This window comes from Anguilla rostrata, chromosome 15 (genome assembly GCF_018555375.3).
Source record: "Anguilla rostrata isolate EN2019 chromosome 15, ASM1855537v3, whole genome shotgun sequence".
In the NCBI taxonomy this organism is placed as follows: domain Eukaryota; kingdom Metazoa; phylum Chordata; class Actinopteri; order Anguilliformes; family Anguillidae; genus Anguilla; species Anguilla rostrata.
Genome location: NC_057947.1, coordinates 20,865,246 through 20,883,424, shown reverse-complemented (window position 1 = coordinate 20,883,424; position 18,179 = coordinate 20,865,246). Strand labels below are relative to the sequence as shown.

The following is an 18,179-nucleotide window of genomic DNA, read 5'->3' as shown; positions in this document are numbered from 1 at the left end:
CTCCTCTCTTTCACACACACACACACACAGTATACATTCGACAACTACACAATTTCATGCTAACTAAAAAGATCCAAAATAAATTTGTCTCTTTCACACACACACACACACACACATACATACAGACATACACACACACACACCCAATCCCAATGTCCAATCCTGTCACCTTCACTGAGCTGGGTTTCTCTCATTCACTCAGGCACTGGCAGCTCTGTCCCACATAGTGCTGGATGGGGGGTGTGGGAATGGGAGACGAACCGCCGCTAACTGTCGCGCGGCTGGCTGAGCAGCAGCGCGGTAACCATGCCCCAGCGTAAAGCGCTCATCCCCCACGGACGCGTCCTGCGGGCTGCCCAAGCACACCACACATCCGCTCCTCACCTTCCTTTAGGGGTGGGAGGGTCAGGTTACACATGAACTTCAGCCCCGCACCACCACCAACCCACCCTACGCTAAATTGACAGCACATAGCGCTCAGCAGTGTGCTCTCCAACTCATTTCCTAAAAATGCAGGGAAGGTGCCAGGTTGCAGATTAAGTAAAATGATGACATCATGAACAAGCATAAACCTGCAAACCCCACAATTATTAATCGCAAATGCCCTGGACAGGTATGCACCAGCACTAGGGCTGCAACCTAAGGTTTTTCATGCAGGTCATTACTACTCATTTACTATGCAAAGGGTACAACATGCTCTCTTTCCTTCTATCCATCCTTCCATGTCACTAAGCCACTGAAGTGTCATTTTCAACAACATGACTGTACATGCATATATTTATGTATTTAAATGTTGCCTTTGCATCTCACCACGGACCCATTTCAAGCATAACTACACAAAGTATAATTTCACAAATATAAATTTGATATTTACAGACATTACACAGGTATATATGCAGGTACCGTGTTCCAGAATAAAACAGCAGAGCTCCACCTGAGATTCAAACCTGCAGCCTTCCAGGCACAGGGGAAGTTACCCAGTGCTACAGCCTGATGCTCCTACTGACATTATTTCAGACTTGTAGACTGCAACTTGCACATCTACAGGTATCTCACATGACCTTGTAGAATGTAAGACAGCAACATACCATTTATCCCCCCGGGGCACACCACTTTGCCTCCTGCCTGGTCCTGGAGAGCAACAGGATCTACGGGTTTCTATTCAGGCCCAAGAAACCAGGTGTGGTGAGAAAAGGTAACCATCAGTACTGAGTAAGAGTGAAAACCAGCAGACCCTCCAGAGCTCCAGGTCCAGGATAGAGACCCCCAGGTCCAGACTCCAGAGCATAACCAGCACTCTGCCAAGCCTGATCTTGAACGCCCTCTGCTTCTAATACCTGGCCGATTAAAGACCACCCGTAGGCCTTGGGGGAAGTGGAGGTCCAGCTGGGGTGCAGATGAAGCCCCCGCAGGGAGGCTAAGCAGAAGGGCTGGTTAGTTTGAGCCACGGGCTAGTCAGGGCTTTGATCTTCACTATGACGGAAGAGCCAACAAGTGACTAATTGGGGGCCTCTTGACACTGGAAGCGGTGGGATTTGGGAGGGGTGGGGGGAGCACAAAGGAACACCTCACTGGACTCGGGGGAGGGGGAACCACCATCCAATCGCAGCTGTGGGAACAGCACCTATCCTCCAATTAGGACAGCCCAAACGTCCCCGGGGCAACATCAGAGCAACAGTTCACCTTAAAAACAAAGCTCGCCCCAGCTCGCCCCTATCCTGCTTGGCAAGGAGGCAGAAGACTCCAGGAGCCTAGCCGCCGCGCCGTCTGCTAACATCCCTCTTCCATCAGGCTTAATGAGAAATTTGTGTTCTACTCGTCCTGCACAAGCTCATTTGAGTGCGCTCGATTCCCGAGAAGCAGCGGGGCTGTTTTCAGCCGCACCGCGCCGCGGGACGCCGCAGCCCAGCGCTGGCGCTTTAACGACGCCCATAACGACGCCCATAACGACGGCATTAACGAAAGGAATTATCTGGAAATCCGCGTTCGGCTTTCGGTGCTGAAGGAAACGGCGATAAAAACGAGAGCCAGAGGGTGCGCAGGGCTCGCTCCTCTCGAACCGAAGCAAGAGGAGGAGGAGGAGGAGGAGGAGGAGGAGGAGGGGGAACGGCCTGCTGCCAAGCCAACACAGTACAGTAAACTAAACAGGTCAGCCGTAGTGCTTGGCTCAAGGCGCTGCCGCAACCAATCGAAAAACACGACCGTTATATTTCACAGGCGCACGGTTTTCTGATGAATTCTGAGGCATTTCCCTGAAGAATTTGCCAAATCAAAACAAAAGAAAGAACAGAAAGCGAGCCAACTGGTCTCCCAGGCCGGGGCTGCAGCAGGGCACCCGGGGCTGCTCCCTGAAAATGTTTATACACATCAGCAGGGCCACAGTGCAATTATGTTTTTACATGTACAGCTAATGATGGCTTAAATATAAATGCAGGTATTATGAGAAAAGTCCATAAGTATGAGAATAAACTGTTGGAAAGCATTTAGTTTAAACCTGAAACCTCACAGGGGTATTGTATAGATGGATTGAAGCCATTAGGTCCAAAGTATTTTTTCTTGGAATGTTAGCAATCCTGGACTTATCCTGATTATCCTAAAACTGCATTTTTTCATAAAATAAGTACACAAATGTCCTTTGCCCAATAATTTCCCTCATAAAGTTGAGTCAGTTAAACTCCTTGGGGGTAGTGGCACCCCTCATCATGTGGATTTGTCAGTTTGCGTCTTTATTTCTGAGTGAGCATGCCTTGCAAGTGAAATACATTTGGCCTAACAGCACTTTGCATAGAGACGCACGGTATCACCAACCAGAGACGTCTCCTGGGGTTTTAGGCCTATTTCCTCATAGAGCAATCATCAGAGTTCAAAGCAGAACAATACAAAGAAAAAGGCTGCCCTAGAATGCCCTCTCTAAATTGAGGCCGCATGCCATGCGCCGTCTCTCAGCTAGCTCAGGGGCGTCTCTTCGCCGAACACACCGCAGTGGTAACCTCCGAGGGAGAGCGGCGTAAACAGCACCCTCACCAGCAGCTGTTTCAGCTTTTCCAGCAGAGAAAATGAGGTCATGAGAAAGTCCACCTGCATTTTTTCACCCCGCTTCCCCACTCTCTCGCCCTCCGTCGTTACGATAAGATCTGAGCCATTCCTGTGAATAACAGACTGCATGTCAAACACACCCCTCTCTCTCTTTTAAGGTGTTTGAACTACAGAATTCTACAATACCTTTCCATGGTCAAACTATGAAAAACTGATCAAATTCACAGTGCCCTTTTATTTAATTTATTTTACAGTATTAAAATATTCATATGACATAGCCATGCTTTATGACAATGACAGCGAATATAACCCATTATGTCCTCATACTGTTACAGCCTACACACGAGGGAGACAATTATTGTTTAATAAAGTGATACATCTCAATAAATGCTTATGCAGTTATTTTTCTAAAGAAAAAATTTTTGGCTTCACGCTGCTTTAAATAAAACAATGTCGGCTCACTTGCAAGCTTCCTGTAAAAGGCCATCGATGTGGCTTTATTTATTCAGGTAGATTGACGCTGTCCTCACGCCCACCTGGAAAAGGCCACTAGACTGAGAGGCCCTGAGGCTGAGACGCCGGTGCTCTAGCACTGCTCCTCCAAGGCTAACACCTGCAGACTGGAGCTGGGAATCAGTCATGCCTGTCGCACTCTCAATTTCTGGAACGTTCTGTGTTGGAGCGATAAAGCACGGCAGTAGAGGCGTCTGTGTTATGGGGGGGTGCTGCTCACGCTTTCTCCCTGCCAATGCCTTTTTGGATAAATTCCTGTGGAGCGTACTTGGGATATGAAATTTGATGTTGAAACCATATCAAGGTTGAGCCAAAGTCATAACTCAGCCAGCGCACCAAGCATGTCACCAGCAGCTCCTTATTTCACGGTCGCTTACATCCACGTTTTCTCCACACGGAGGGGGAGGGGGGTGGGGTGGTGGTGGTGGGGTGGGTGGTAAACATTTTTGTACCTTTGATTTGAAAGGACATACTTGCATACTTCTTGGTGATAAAATCACTTGAATCCAAGCGTCGTGTCTGAAAACATTCAGTGGGACTAAGGTAGAGACCTGTACAGGTCACGGTCACACAAGATCTGCATTTAGAAGTCAAGGGTGAAATAACTCAGCCTACTGTTCACTTCCACCAAATGACACAATTAGAGTATCAAACATTCCTTTGCAAGAGGTCATATTACCAAGGGAGGGCTGTGATATCACTTTAGCAGACTGTTTACACAGTGCAGAGCATATGGCACGTACCATTGTATCTGGGGGAGGGGGGGGGTATGCACTCCATTTATCTCAAATGAACATCTAGGATTATCAAACTCATTTAATGAGCAAACTTTGCTAGCTGACTGCTCGTTTCCTCAGCATGTGGCCATCGATGGGGTAAAGCCATTTAGTTTATTAAACTTGAGTCACATGACTAGCCAAGGCCGTAATAGGTTGTTTACGGTTTATGGGAGATGTGGCGGGGGTGTGTGTGTGTGTGTGTGTGGGGGGGGGGGGGGATGGGCTGCTCTCTGTGAGCCTTGAGCATTTCTTTCGAGGGGATCTTTTTCTTTTTTTTCTCCCACACAAGCCTCGGCTGTGACCTTGAAGCCCCGGGACTGCTGCCGTTCCCACGGCGACCCTCGACAGGTATGCCAGACGCGTCACCTGCCACTCAGAGGGCTTTAAGGTTTTGTCTTCAGGCGGTCGCTGGAGTGAGCTTAATTTAAACCACGCCGCGCTCAAACTCAGAGGAATATCCGCGGTTCTCCTCTTCCCACATTAACCCGCTAGCTGCACCAGTCCCCACTCCCCACTTTTTATTACCGTAGTTTCCATTATTCATACAATCACATTACCGGCTCATCTCTGAAAGTGAGTCCATCCAGTCCTTTTCACCTTGGCATTAAGGTTCTGAGGCTTCAAACTTACAACCTTCAGGTTATAACTCCAGTTCCCTAAATACACAACCTCTGTTTAACTCCGAGCCTTTAAAGTGCAACATACAGTAATAATATGAAGATTGTTTAGGGGTTGGGGTTGGTCGTCTATCTAATGATCCTGTATTGGTGAACAGCCCCAGTAGTAAAGGGGTGCGGCATACTCAGGTTTAACCTGTGGATCCATTTCTTCATAGTTGCCCCCTTCAACAAAGCAGCAGCACATAGGGGTACCCCCATCCACTAACGTTCCCTAATGCGCCACCAGAAGAGAACAGCGGTGTCTCATCCCGAGATTCAAACCTGCAACCCCCTGGCCCTGGAGCCGCTGACCTCTCCACAGCCCTGTGGTCTGATTCTTGCCGCGTCTGTTGAGTCATTAACATCTCTCCGTGTGTGCACCCCTGACTGCAGCAGTCACAATGCTGCTATCTGCATTTCAGGATGCAGACACAACCCCCGCTTCTACCCTCCCCCCCTCCTCACCCCCACCCTGGCCCGGCTTGGCACCCACGGCGCCCGGGGGTGGAGAAAAGGCTCATTTGCTCTGCAGACCCCGCGCCAGGGTATCCTCCAATTCATTTGCACTTAAATTTAGCGTAGACTAAACTAATTTGGCTTTATTTGGTATGGTGCCCGTTTCTGTGCTTTTTTAATGGTCTGTCCTGCGGGGAGCGAGCTGGGCTGTACAGACCAATAAAACAACATGTAGACGGGAGCCTGTAAAAAAATAACACATTAAAAAAATAATAAAACGTACGCATGAAGACAGGCTTTCTGAACCCACAGCTGGGAACTCTGCACAATAAACACGCCCAATAGGAGCACGGGCAGGGACCTTGTTTACAGAACACAATTCTATATTAAATGGAGAACATTTAACCAGGGACCTGGAGAACTCAATTATTAACTCACACCACTGACAACGGCCCCCGCCCCAAAACACGCAGGTACGAACACACCCACCCGAGAGCGTTTTCAATTGCTTTTCACCGGCTGTGTCAGTGCGTGAACGCACCACTGAGTAAATTAAAACATGAACACACCATTAGGCACCGTGGTGAATGTGGAGCGCTGGGTACGGCAGAGACCGGCCTCCGTGCATCCCAGCAGACGTCTGATGGAACAGCCCATTGTTCCGACACTGACTCACTCGGCACATAATATAAACTGTTAGGGCTGTCAGAGCCCCGGCCCACATCCTATCCACACCATTTCCACGGGAACGCTGTCAAACCATACATCAAATGAGTCATAGCCTGCTCGAGATACGCTAAAAAGCGGTTGCTCATTTTTCAGTTTTCATGAGAATCTTTTTTTTAATCCAAACACTCCATTTCTCTCAGTAGCCTCCCTGTTGATGCCATCGCGGATGCTGGGAAACAATGACGTGGCTTTTTTGCGTTGTGTCTGCACAGTCGGTGATGAACCCACAGGATTAGTTTGGTCAGGGGAGGGGAGCACAGTGCAGGACAGAGATGCAGTTTGGTTTGGGAGGGGGCACGGTGCAGGACTGAGATGCAGTTTGGTTAGGGAGGGGAGCACAGTGCAGGACTGAGATGCAGTTTGGATAGAAGAGGGGAGCATGGTGCAGGACTGAGATTCAGTTTGGTTAGGGGAGGGGGGCACGGTGCAGGACTGAGATGCAGTTTGGATAGAAGAGGGGAGCATGGTGCAGGACTGAGATGCAGTTTGGTTAGGAGAGGGGGGCACGGTGCAGGACTGAGATGCAGTTTGGTTAGGAGAGGGGAGCACAGTGCAGGACTGTGACTGCAGTTTGGTTAGGGGAGGGGAGCACGGTGCAGGACTGAGATGCAGTTTGGTTAGGGGAGGGGAGCACAGTGCAGGACTGTGACTGCAGTTTGGTTAGGGGAGGGGAGCACAGTGCAGGACTGTGATGCAGTTTGGTTAGGAGAGGGGAGCATGGTGCAGGACTGGGATGCAGTTTGGTTAGGGGAGGGGAGCACAGTGCAGGACTGTGATGCAGTTTGGTTAGGGGAGGGGAGCACAGTGCAGGACTGAGATGCAGTTTGGTTAGGGGAGGGGAGCACGGTGCAGGACTGGATGCAGTTTGGTTAGGGGAGGGAGCCAGGTGCAGACTGAGATGCAGTTTGGTTAGGGAGGGGCATGGTGCAGGACTGTAGATGCAGTTTGGTTAGGGGAGGGGGGCACAGTGCAGGACTGGATGCAGTTTGGTTAGGGAGGGGGCACAGTGCAGGACTGAGATGCAGTTTGGTTAGGGAGGGCACAGGTGCAGGACTGTGATGCAGTTTGGTTAGGGGAGGGGAGCACAGTGCAGGACTGTGATGCAGTTTGGTAGGAGAGGGGGCACGTGCAGGACTGAGATGCAGTTTGGTTAGGGGAGGGGGGCACAGTGCAGGACAGAGATGCAGTTTGGTTAGGGGAGGGGAGCACAGTGCAGGACTGAGATGCAGTTTGGTTAGGGGAGGGGAGCACGGTGCAGGACTGAGATGCAGTTTGGATAGGGGAGGGGGGCACAGTGCAGGACAGAGATGCAGTTTGGTTAGGGGAGGGGGCACAGTGCAGGATGTGATGCAGTTTGGTTAGGAGGGGAGCAGGTGCAGGCACTGGGATGCAGTTTGGTTAGGGGAGGAGGGCAAGGTGCAGGACTGAGATGCAGTTTGGTTAGGGGAGGGGAGCACAGTGCAGGACGGATGCAGTTTGGTTAGGGGAGGGGAGCACAGTGCACAGGACTGTGACTGAAGCGTGTGTGCCGCTCCACTCTGACCTAGTTTGGGCGCTGTTCTGCGCTGGCGGCCCGGGGGAAGCGCGTTCTGATCCACTCAACTGCATCGCTGCATAATTTCATGACTAAGTGACACAGCTGTGGAGGACTCAAACAGACATAAATAAATGCATACACAAGCACGCACACAAATCACAAAATCATGCAAACATATACAGCAGAGGCACACATACACAAGCACAGTATATAGATATGCACATGCACAAGCACACACATAGTCATACGCAGCTACTGTACGGACCTTCCCACAAGTGCACACACACACTATATAGTACATACTTTCAAAGCTATGCATGCACACACACACGTACATACATACATACATACACGCACACATACATGCATGTATTGTGCAGACTCACATAGAAGTACACATACATGCAGCCCAGTACTGCCCTCCTTATATAAAGCATGTAAAGGATCACCATGCCCCAGTTATGCTGGGCTTTTCCTCTGGCCTATTTCCATAATTCCACTGCACGCCATCAGGATGTTAGACAGCAGTCCAAAAAACCCTCCCTCCACAGACATTCAAATACACATAAACATACACAAACAAACAATCACGCATACTCTCTCTCAATCACGAACACATACACACACGCACGCGCACACACACACACACACACATACACACACACACACACGCACACAGTCTCTTTTCATTCATGTGTACCGACTTGAAAATTAATGCAATTAAAATTGTCATTTTCATTATCTCCAATAAATGTGAAGCTTTCTACGCCTGTCTTTCCGCTGATCTCATCTGGGATTAGAGCGAGCTGTTAATCATATTTTCAATGCTCTAATGACATTGTGAAGGAATGCTGCATGACGACACAGAAACAACGAGAAGCCTGTCATTTACTGGAAGCCACGTCCCCCAGGGTGAGCTGATGCACTTTAAAACCAATCACACCAAGCCGTCCAGAGGTATTTATCCGTTATCGTTTACGGACTGTGTCATCACATTAGCAATGAGCACTGACCAATGCGCTGGTCAGGAAGCTGGTCAGCAATGATAAATGTCATCAGGGCTACTGCGTCAGTCTTGCATGTGTTTGTGTAAATAGGTGGAAAAAGCAGCACAGCTACGGAAAACATGCGTTAACAGCGGATGACCGAAGGGCATGTCACTAACCGCTCTCTGACCGTCATCGTGTTCGACCGAGGAGGGTCAGTGCACTGCAGAATGGCATGTGACTCTCGAGTGCCCTTCTGCTGAGAAACGGGCGTTACAAGGGTGGCTGTCCACAGAGGAAGCCTTCTACACTATGGGGATAAAAGACCTGCACTAACATGAGCTGCAGTATGCCACATACCCCCGTGGATACATTACGACTGTATCAGCCTAACAGCTGAAGATAAGTGCAGATAGTATAAGTGACATAAGAATGTTTGCTCTGCCCACCCCACCCCAGGGCGCCCTCCAATTCATGTGTCCTTTGTCTGGGCTAAATTTATTCAGCAATATCCCAGTTTCTGCACTGAAAAATGAAAAAGTACCTAAATGTGACTCTTGAATGGACTGGATTCTGAATCCCCATCTTCAAAATACCCAACAGAAAAGGTCACACTCCAGTAAATAATCAAACCCTTGCACACACAGATCCATACTCCCTTATATTTCTCACAATATAATAGTCAATAAGTCATAAAATGGAAAAAGTTAAGAGTATGGAGGTAAAAGACGCAGATCAGAACAGGCCCTTTTGCCGTCATAGACAGCCGGTTACACCCCTTCAGCTGGCTCCCTTTAGTTCCAGCAGACTTGGCGGAATGTGCATAAATCCAGCCGAAAGGCCACTAGTGTCCCAGTTTCACACTGAAATAAAACTCAAGGGACCAATGCGACTCTTGACGATGATGTGCACACATAAGAATCCAGTAGAGCAGAGAGTAGTGTTTGAATAAGGAGGGGGGGGGTGAGGCAGCTGCCAAGCGGTCGGCGTGGTTAGCAACAGCGCGTTAGCAATGTCACCCGCGAACGCCATCCATCAAAAGCCAAGGACGCCTGCTGTTTTCCCCTCTCTAATAAGACGCTAAGCAAACGCTGATGTAATTGGCAGGGGAGGTGCTCCCGAGTGTGTGACCCACGTCCCATCAGGCCTTGCAAAGACACCAGCGGCAGGTCACTGGAGACCGCTTGTTGCAGCTGTACTGAAAGGAGCCACAATGGCCACTGAGGAGCCATTCACCAATTACTCAGGCTTTCACACACACCCTTCTGTCTGTGCACAGTGCACAAATCACAAGCGTTGCACAGGGAACGTCTCCCTTGCAGGAAGGGCAATATTCTGTATATATCGAATACATTTAGTAAAATATGACTATATTTCACAGTAATGTAATTGAATCTCTTTGTATGATCTGCAGGTAGGCCCTATGCCTTCATATTTTCGGCGCGGTGAAAGCAGAGGGCCTCGTCTCCCATGGGCACACCTCTGAAGATTACGTCTCTTTCATATCAGGGCAGCATACCTCCATTCATGCCCCCCTTTCAAACTGCGCCAGAAAAGCAGAACTGCCCTCCTCTGAAGCGTTGCAGACACAGAGAACGCTGGCGATGCGAGAAGGGCGTATCTCGCGGCTTTATCAGTGCGGTTCCCACAGCCGCGGCTCGCCAGTCAGCGCACAGATCTGGGGCCAACGCCACTTAGCCCCTCATGTCATCTTTTATCTTACTGGTAACTGAATTAAGTCTAAAGCCAATGTAGTATCACCTCATTCCAACAGGGAAAACACCCTTATGAACAGTCCACACATAGTCAGTCAGGTGCCCCGGCTACAACCTTCCTATTCTCTATGGTTTACAGACACTGAATGAATTGTTTTTGAGGCTGTGAAATGCAGTGAATCTATGCATAGCAGTCCCAGTGTTACCAGGAACATGGGGCGTGTGGCTATGGGGCACATCATACCAAAACTGGCAGGGCAGAACATGCCAATCGCTACAGGACACACTGGACCACCTGCCACAGGACACTGCAATCCAACAACTACAGAGTACATTGGGCCATGTGTTCAAATCCTACCGGCTATTTTCAAGGAGAGAGGGAAAAGAGAAGAAATCCCCCGGGGTAGTCCTTTAAGCCATCTTGTGTTTTCGCGCTTGGTGCCCGCTCAGTTTAACGCTGTAATTCATTAATCCAATGGTCTGCCTGGTCTCGTCTGCGCTGAGAGCACAAACAAGCCCGGGCTTCTCGCTGCGTTTAATCATTCTCTGGAAGTGAAGTGAACTGATATTAATACCGGCGCGATCCTTTGGACCCCCCACCCCACACCAAGCACCTCAATTATATCACTCACCTTGATGGGACCAGTAAATATTTACCCTGGAGTTGGCAATGGGGGTGTTAAATTAGGCCCTCACACAGGGAAAAAACACTGTGACTGAAGACCAGAAAAGAAAATAAAAAATACACATCAGCATGTACACTGATAGGGCAGGTGAGGGGGGATTTGGCCAGATCTGGGGAACTGATGTTTGGGTGAGGTGTTGTGGGGGTGTGAGGGAAGAGCAGCGGTGAGGGGAGGGAGGTGTTCTGTTGTGAAACTGCTGAAAATCTGTGTAAGAACTTCAAACGAAAGGACAAGTGGCCTTATTATTTCCCGCATTAGCTGGTGTCGCCTTTTCGTAGCGCGCAGCGAGAGGCCCCCTCGTCATGTGAGGCCGCGGAGAACGGAGCGCAAGCAGCGGCAAAATGGCAGCGCACGGCGGCGCAGGGAGACGAGTACCGGATGATCTCACGACGGCACGCCCCGGCGCCTGGGAGCGCCCGCGTTTCTCTCGCCGTTAAGCCAGAACTTTGGGGCGGAAAATCTCCAATGCGTTATCTCTCAGGTGAAAACGCTGCAGCGTCTGCACTAAACACATACAGACACACTCAGGCAGCTTAAGCATCAGACGGTAATATCAGACAAAGTATGCTTTTTATTATTATTAATGGCTTTACGATGCCTATATCCAAGAGAAACATTCAGCACTGCCAATGTTATGTATTGCACAATCGTTCATAATAAGCCTTTGTACTGCTGAACCCCGGGTGAAACAGGTAGCACAGGGCACAACAGTGAAATCAAGGGACATACATTCATGGGGAAACCTGGTGAGCTACTCAAACCCAAGCAACAACGTTGTTTCGATCCGCATTTAATAGTAACTGACAATATTTACAGCTGACTGTCCATGCGGTTAAGTACACAGACTAATCAAAAAGTTGGACTTGCACAAGGACCAATCAAGCAGACTGTCTAATATACAAATGAATCAGTGCATTTGGCATGGGCCAAAGGGCTTTCCCTGGGCTTTTTGTGTCAGAGGGAAAAACCTTGTCCAGGGGTAGTTCTACAAAACTGTCCCATCATAATCATGATGATGCTTTAAGAGAGGAATGGTTCTTTTTCATTCATAAAAATGGCCCCAGATCTGTCCTCCTGTGGGAGGGGGGAATGAACATTGCAGAAGGGGGTGGGGCTGTAGAGCGCCAGCCAGTGAGTATCTAGAGGGCAGTCCGACGCAGGACCTCCTGTTGCAGCAGATGCCTAGAATATTAAAGGCATCTCTGGCCCATATCCTCCCTGGGAGAGGCTTGTTTACAGTTTAAGGGCGTTTTCTCCATCAGGACCAAATCCATCCCCCCCTACACACACACGCACGCAACTACGGGCATCCCCTGGAGCACAGCATGACCAACTTTCAGCTCCATCCCCACCAAAACAAATCATAAAACCCAGGGACTTCAAAACTAGATTAAAACATTGTTAAGATGCTATACAAACAAATTTCATTTAACTTCCACTTTCATAGATAAAATACATACACACCAGGATCAATTTCAAAAATATATTGTTCCTTACATCAATATATGAAACTGCCAGATTTTCCAGTATATACCAACGTATATAATATATACTGTATGTATTTAATGTTAGCATGTAGTGAACTTCATTGAGTTATTGAATTCAAAGGTACAGTATATTCCTTTTCAAACGGAAATGTACATTGATGGAGCATTGATTCTCTACAGTGCTGGGTTCTATTGCATGTAACAACATTAAATGAAGGGAGTCAGGGAGCTGGCTGATGGACCTCAGCAGTGGTGGATGCGAGGCTTCACCACAGACCCTGCGAGAAAACAGAGCACTGTGTAAAAGGCTGGAAGGCTGGTTAAGATGTGACGCTAAATGTCAGGTAAACTGCCCTGGCTAGGCGTGTCTGCTGAGCACATAAATAATCTCCCTTCAGTAGGAAGAATGCAGGGAGGCCAGGGTCACGTGGTGGCAGCTGAAGGACTGCTGCATCCCAGAAACAGATGTGGACATACAGAGTACAGCACAGAATACTTCCAATGGCTAGCTTTCTTAATGAAATTCAAATATGCACAATAAGCGGTACACGTGTCGCGAAAGTTCAGCCGCAGGGGGGTGATGAGGTCATTACAGACCTTCATTACAGATGGTGAATAAAAAATATTGTCACCAGGAACATAAAAATGCTGATGACCATGTTGCAGCTCTAGACATTAGCATGTGGTTTGATTCCAGTCTAGGCAGATCACCCCCTCCCAGATAATCAGGTAAAATAACCCACCTCAGTTTCGAATTTGGATGAGAGCAATTGGTTTTCTAGCGAGTAAAGCATCTGCGATCAGTGGCAGATTTGTCTGTCTCTCATTAGCTACGTTTGCCTCCAATTAGTTTGTTACATGTATTAAGGAGTCATGTCACACAAATGCAACCGCTAGGCAGAAGTATAAGCTCATTACCCACAATCCATCTGTTTTACTTGTATTTTACAGAGTGCCAAGAAGAGAAGCACTGCAAAGAATACAATTATTGCAGTTTAATAAGAAGCAGGATTCAAAACGCTGTGGGTAATAAAGTCGATCTGTGGCTCAGAGGGTTCGGAAACAGCAGCTTAAGACGGCCGTGCTCAGTTTCTCCTGACTGGTTCAGATCCTCGAGTTTAAGCCTGCGAGTAAAACTATGCAGGACTGTAAATGATATCTCCAGCTCTCGCCTGTTGCTTTACAACAGTTTCCACGCCAACGGGGCGATCCTCGCAGGGTGAAGTCACATTCCATTGTAGCCAGGGGCGTTTCCCCCAACTGCCCCCCGCTGACGCCACATGACTTTATACGATCGCCCTCGCAGTGTAGGCATCCGTCAGCAGGGGGAGGCCGTAAACTCCACCACACACCTTCCATTTTCTCCTCTGCATTTCATGCATTAGACCATATGGCTGGATATAATTTCAGCACTTTAAGTAGAAACGGAACAAATTCAGCCTTTTGGGATAAAAGCCAGAGGTGCATAGACCTAAAGAATTCAGTAACTACATCCAAAATCCAGAGGGGCATCGGTCTAAATAATTCAGTAACTACATTCAAAAACCAGAGGGGCATCGATCTAAAGAATTCAGTAACTACATTCAAAAACCAGAGGGGCATCGATCTAAAGAATTCAGTAACTACATTCAAAAACCAGAGGTGCATAGATCTAAAGAATTCAGTAACTACATTCAAAAACCAGAGGTGCATAAATCTAAATAATACAGTAATTTAAAAAATGAGAGGTGCACAGATATAAATAATACAGTAACTAGATTCAAAAAACAAATGTACTGAGATCTAAAGAATTAAGTAAGCGTATTCTGAAAAACTCCATGCTCGATATCTTTAGTTGAGATGAGGCTAAAAGATTAAAACGGTTCAGCACATTGCCTGAATCAGTGCTGTAGCCAACTCTATAGCGTCACCACAGGTATACAAGCTAATTAGAGAGGTATTACCAATCACAGTCTCTATTTTCAAGTACTTAACTCGTGGCAGTAAATTCAAAAAGCCATAAACAGAAATGTGCTCTTACAGCTGTGATGAGGAAGTAGAATTAGGTACGTAAGACAACAGCATATAACACCATTCCACTAAAGAAGGCAAAATGCCAGAACTTCTGAACCTGTTGACCCCGTCTAAACCAGAAATGCAGATCTTTTCAGAATGTATCGTTTCAGTGTCGCTGCCATTTTCATCAGAATACACACTTAGTTCTTTACCCTTTAGTACTGTATATTCACTTTGAAGTCCACTGAAACCCATAAATGTTGCTTACCAAACCCGAGCCGCTGACCCCAATTTGCTTGTGCAATATCACCCTGCCACAGGCATAGGATGCATAAATCTTTGCTATCGCAAACAAATTACCATGCCCCATGTGAACTTTGGTTCAGCCACTTTTTAAATCGATAAGCCAAGCAATTACATATATATAAAGTGCTGGGAAAACATCCTAAATCTAAACAAGTAATTACATCAAGCCACTTGTAAAAAAAAAAACCAGGTAAGATAACATGGTATGACACAAGATAATAATATGCTTTGAAGATTTGTTTATAGAAGCAGACATGCCCATTGTGCTGTTGCAAATTATGACAAGCATTTAGTGCACTTCAGAACTTCCGCATCTCTTAATCTGCCATTGTGTTGAAGCAGTGTGGATAGATTAATCATATTTCTCCATTCATTCAACATACCACCAGGACCATTGTCAAACCAACACTTCAGAGAACACCAAACATAATTTGTGTTCTTTTATTTTGTGAGAGGGTCAATAAGTGTATTTGATCACTGCTCAACGGCACATACGATAAAAGCATCAACCAGAAAGTAAAGTACAATAGATCATATGGAAAGATAATTCCACAGTAGCAAATAAATCAGTTTATTCTATGGACATGCTCAACTTCTCTTCAATACATTTTTACTACCGAGAAAAAGAAAGTTCAGGCATTACATTTCACTGTACATAACACAGCTGTACACAGTATATTAGACTTCCTAAAATTCAGCACAGTTCTACTAAATGTGATTAATTACAGTCATTTATTTCAGAACTGTATACAAGCAATCACATAAGGACAGTTATGAGTGCCAGTGCTATACTGTCCAAAACAGAGGCCGTGCTGACAAACAAAGGAAGTCATGGACCCATCGTTTAAGGCAAACGCAGACTGATAACCCCGAATGACAGCAGAAAACAGTGCTACCAAAGGCCACTGCTCCCCCCACCTTCCTACAGTCATTGTTTTGGGAAATGGGGGGGGGGTGTTGGCGCCCTTACCACGAGACCCCCATCCAGGGACAGCCTCTTCAGCAGCTCCCTCCTCTGCAGGTGACTCTTCCCTGTCATCATGGCTCCCGCGTCTCCTCAGCGATGCTCCGTGACCCAGGGAACCACTGCGGGGGAGGGGGGAGAGAGCGCGCCGTTAGCCCCGCCCGCTCACGTTCCCGCCCCGCGGCTCAGCTCCTGCAGCAGGTGGGTGGGTTAAAGGACTTTGAGCCCTACACTGCCATGCAGCAGCGGCCCTATCTCAGCTCTCCCGCTCGCCCCGGGCGTCAGGAGCCGGATGTCAACCCATCCGCCCGTCCGAAGCTGTCCTTCATCTTTTCCTCCCCCCACATCCCCGCACTTTGTTTTTCTAGCCTTTTCCAAACAGCGCTGGGAACCGTGGCGACCCGGCCAATGGGAGAGGAGAGGAGAAGATAAACTCTTCACTTCACGCATACTACTCCTTTACAAAGCCCCCCGCTCGGCCATCTCCGGCACCGGCGCTTTCCACAACATGAGCAATGACCTTCCTCATGGGGGGTCAGGGGTCAAAGGCCAGGGCCCTGAGGATCCACCGTGCTTGTGTCCTGAGCTCATTCTATCCTCTTACATTTTTGCTCTCGATCCGAAAGGCAGAGATTAAGTACCCTTCCAGCTGAAAAGCAGCGCAAAGGTGATAAATTCATGTCATCGCCTTGCACTCCCCTTCCCAAAAGTCAAAGGGCTTCATTCAGCAATTCAGAGCCTTGGGATTGAAACAAGTGTCTGCTTTCATTTAATGACAAAGCAGATAACATTCAGAATACAACGTGGTTAAGGGTGAGCTGACAACCACTTCAAGACTTCAACCCAGGGAAATGGTACACTGGTACAGCACTGAACCGCCAAATCACACAGCACTGCCTGCTTTGCTGACTCCCCATTGGCTGAAAGAGCAGAGCCTGGTTGTGCAAGCCCCACCAAGCAGTCCCACTCACTTCTAAAGCCTCTTTTAGGCTGATCGAACCCCTGTCAATCTAGATACTGCAGCGCAACTGTGTTCCCGTCATGCCAAAATTGCACCGCAATTACATTTCAGTATATTCTTGGAGCGGATTATGGTAAGTAACACAGCGGAAGATTAAAACAGGATTTACATTTCCTTTGATTACTGCAGAGTGAAATTTGGTACTGCCAAATTTCAAACCCAAACCAGACCCAAAACCGAAATCGCTCACAGACACGGTTTAACGATGCTTTGCACTGCTGCTGTGTGCTTGAGTTACAGCAGAAATTATCGTACTGCAATTGGCTATATTTTATTTCTATAGCGTATAGCAAACAGTAGCTACACAGCTTACCAAGGCATGGCAGCCCATCAGCAGAGCAGTGCCATAAACCAGGCTATTAAACCATTTGTCTTACCGGTTAGTAGCGATCAAGCACTGTACGCATCCAGTTTCTGTCAGCTGGTTTACCAGACTCCTTTGCTTTATATACTTCATCTCACTAGTGCTTCACCGCCAGCAAAGTTTCTCTATGTTCGGTGGGATCAGTCTTCTTACTGTTGTCACAATGACGTCTTAATATTTTCACAACAAAACCATTCCCAACACATTTGGAAGTTCTCTCTTTGCAAATTTGCATTTAATTTCATCCTCCGTGAAGTCAGAGGCCTACACACATGGTCTGCGCAGAATGAGTCAAAAGAAGTTAATTTCTTCTCGCTTTCACTTTGTCCCAGACACTCCTTTCTCTCATTGTCAATCACCTCGCGAGGCCCCTCAAACACACTGTTTCTGACTGAGGCATTTACAGGAAACCCCAATTACAAATGTGTAAAACCGCCGCCCCATTCACCGTGGAGACATGCGGCGACACCCTGGCCGGCCTGCCTGTGACCCGCGAGCCTCGATGGCGATTAAAAGGTACGGACAATTATGACATCTGCGAGCCCTCTTTTGTGCAGCCGCTGATTAGACACCTGAGAAGAGGTGAGGCCTGTCAGCTGCTCTGGACATACACGACAAACTCTCACCAGGGTCAGAGAGAGGGACCGCAGCACAGGGGGTTTGGGGAGCACAGCTGGAGAGGAGAGGAGAGGAGAGGAGAGGAGAGGATAAAGAGAGAGAAGCAAAGAGAGGGTATCACTTCTCTAAGCAGCTTCCTGAGCCTCTCCACTCAGCGCGGCCGGCAAACTTCAAAGTTGCTTTGTTGCTCCTTGATGACACATGGATGCATATCAATGATTTGGCCCTTTGCTCTCAACCTGCCTGAAACAAACTGTTCAAACTTGTGCATGTTACAGAGTACACAGCTATGCTATTTACTCTCATGACAACCCAAGGTATGGGCTAT

The 18,179-nt window shown here is 47.9% G+C and overlaps 1 protein-coding gene across 1 annotated transcript in view; it reads right to left on the bottom strand.

The window, feature by feature from the left end:
• The window catches only part of LOC135240391 (nck-associated protein 5-like), a 186,524-nt gene that overhangs the window by 161,902 nt on the left and 6,443 nt on the right, over nt 1–18,179 (bottom strand). The window contains exon 2 of the mRNA XM_064309802.1: nt 15,855–15,970. Within this exon, the coding sequence (XP_064165872.1) occupies nt 15,855–15,926 (72 nt within the window). The 5' untranslated portion in view covers nt 15,927–15,970. The remainder of the gene's footprint in view (nt 1–15,854; nt 15,971–18,179) is intronic.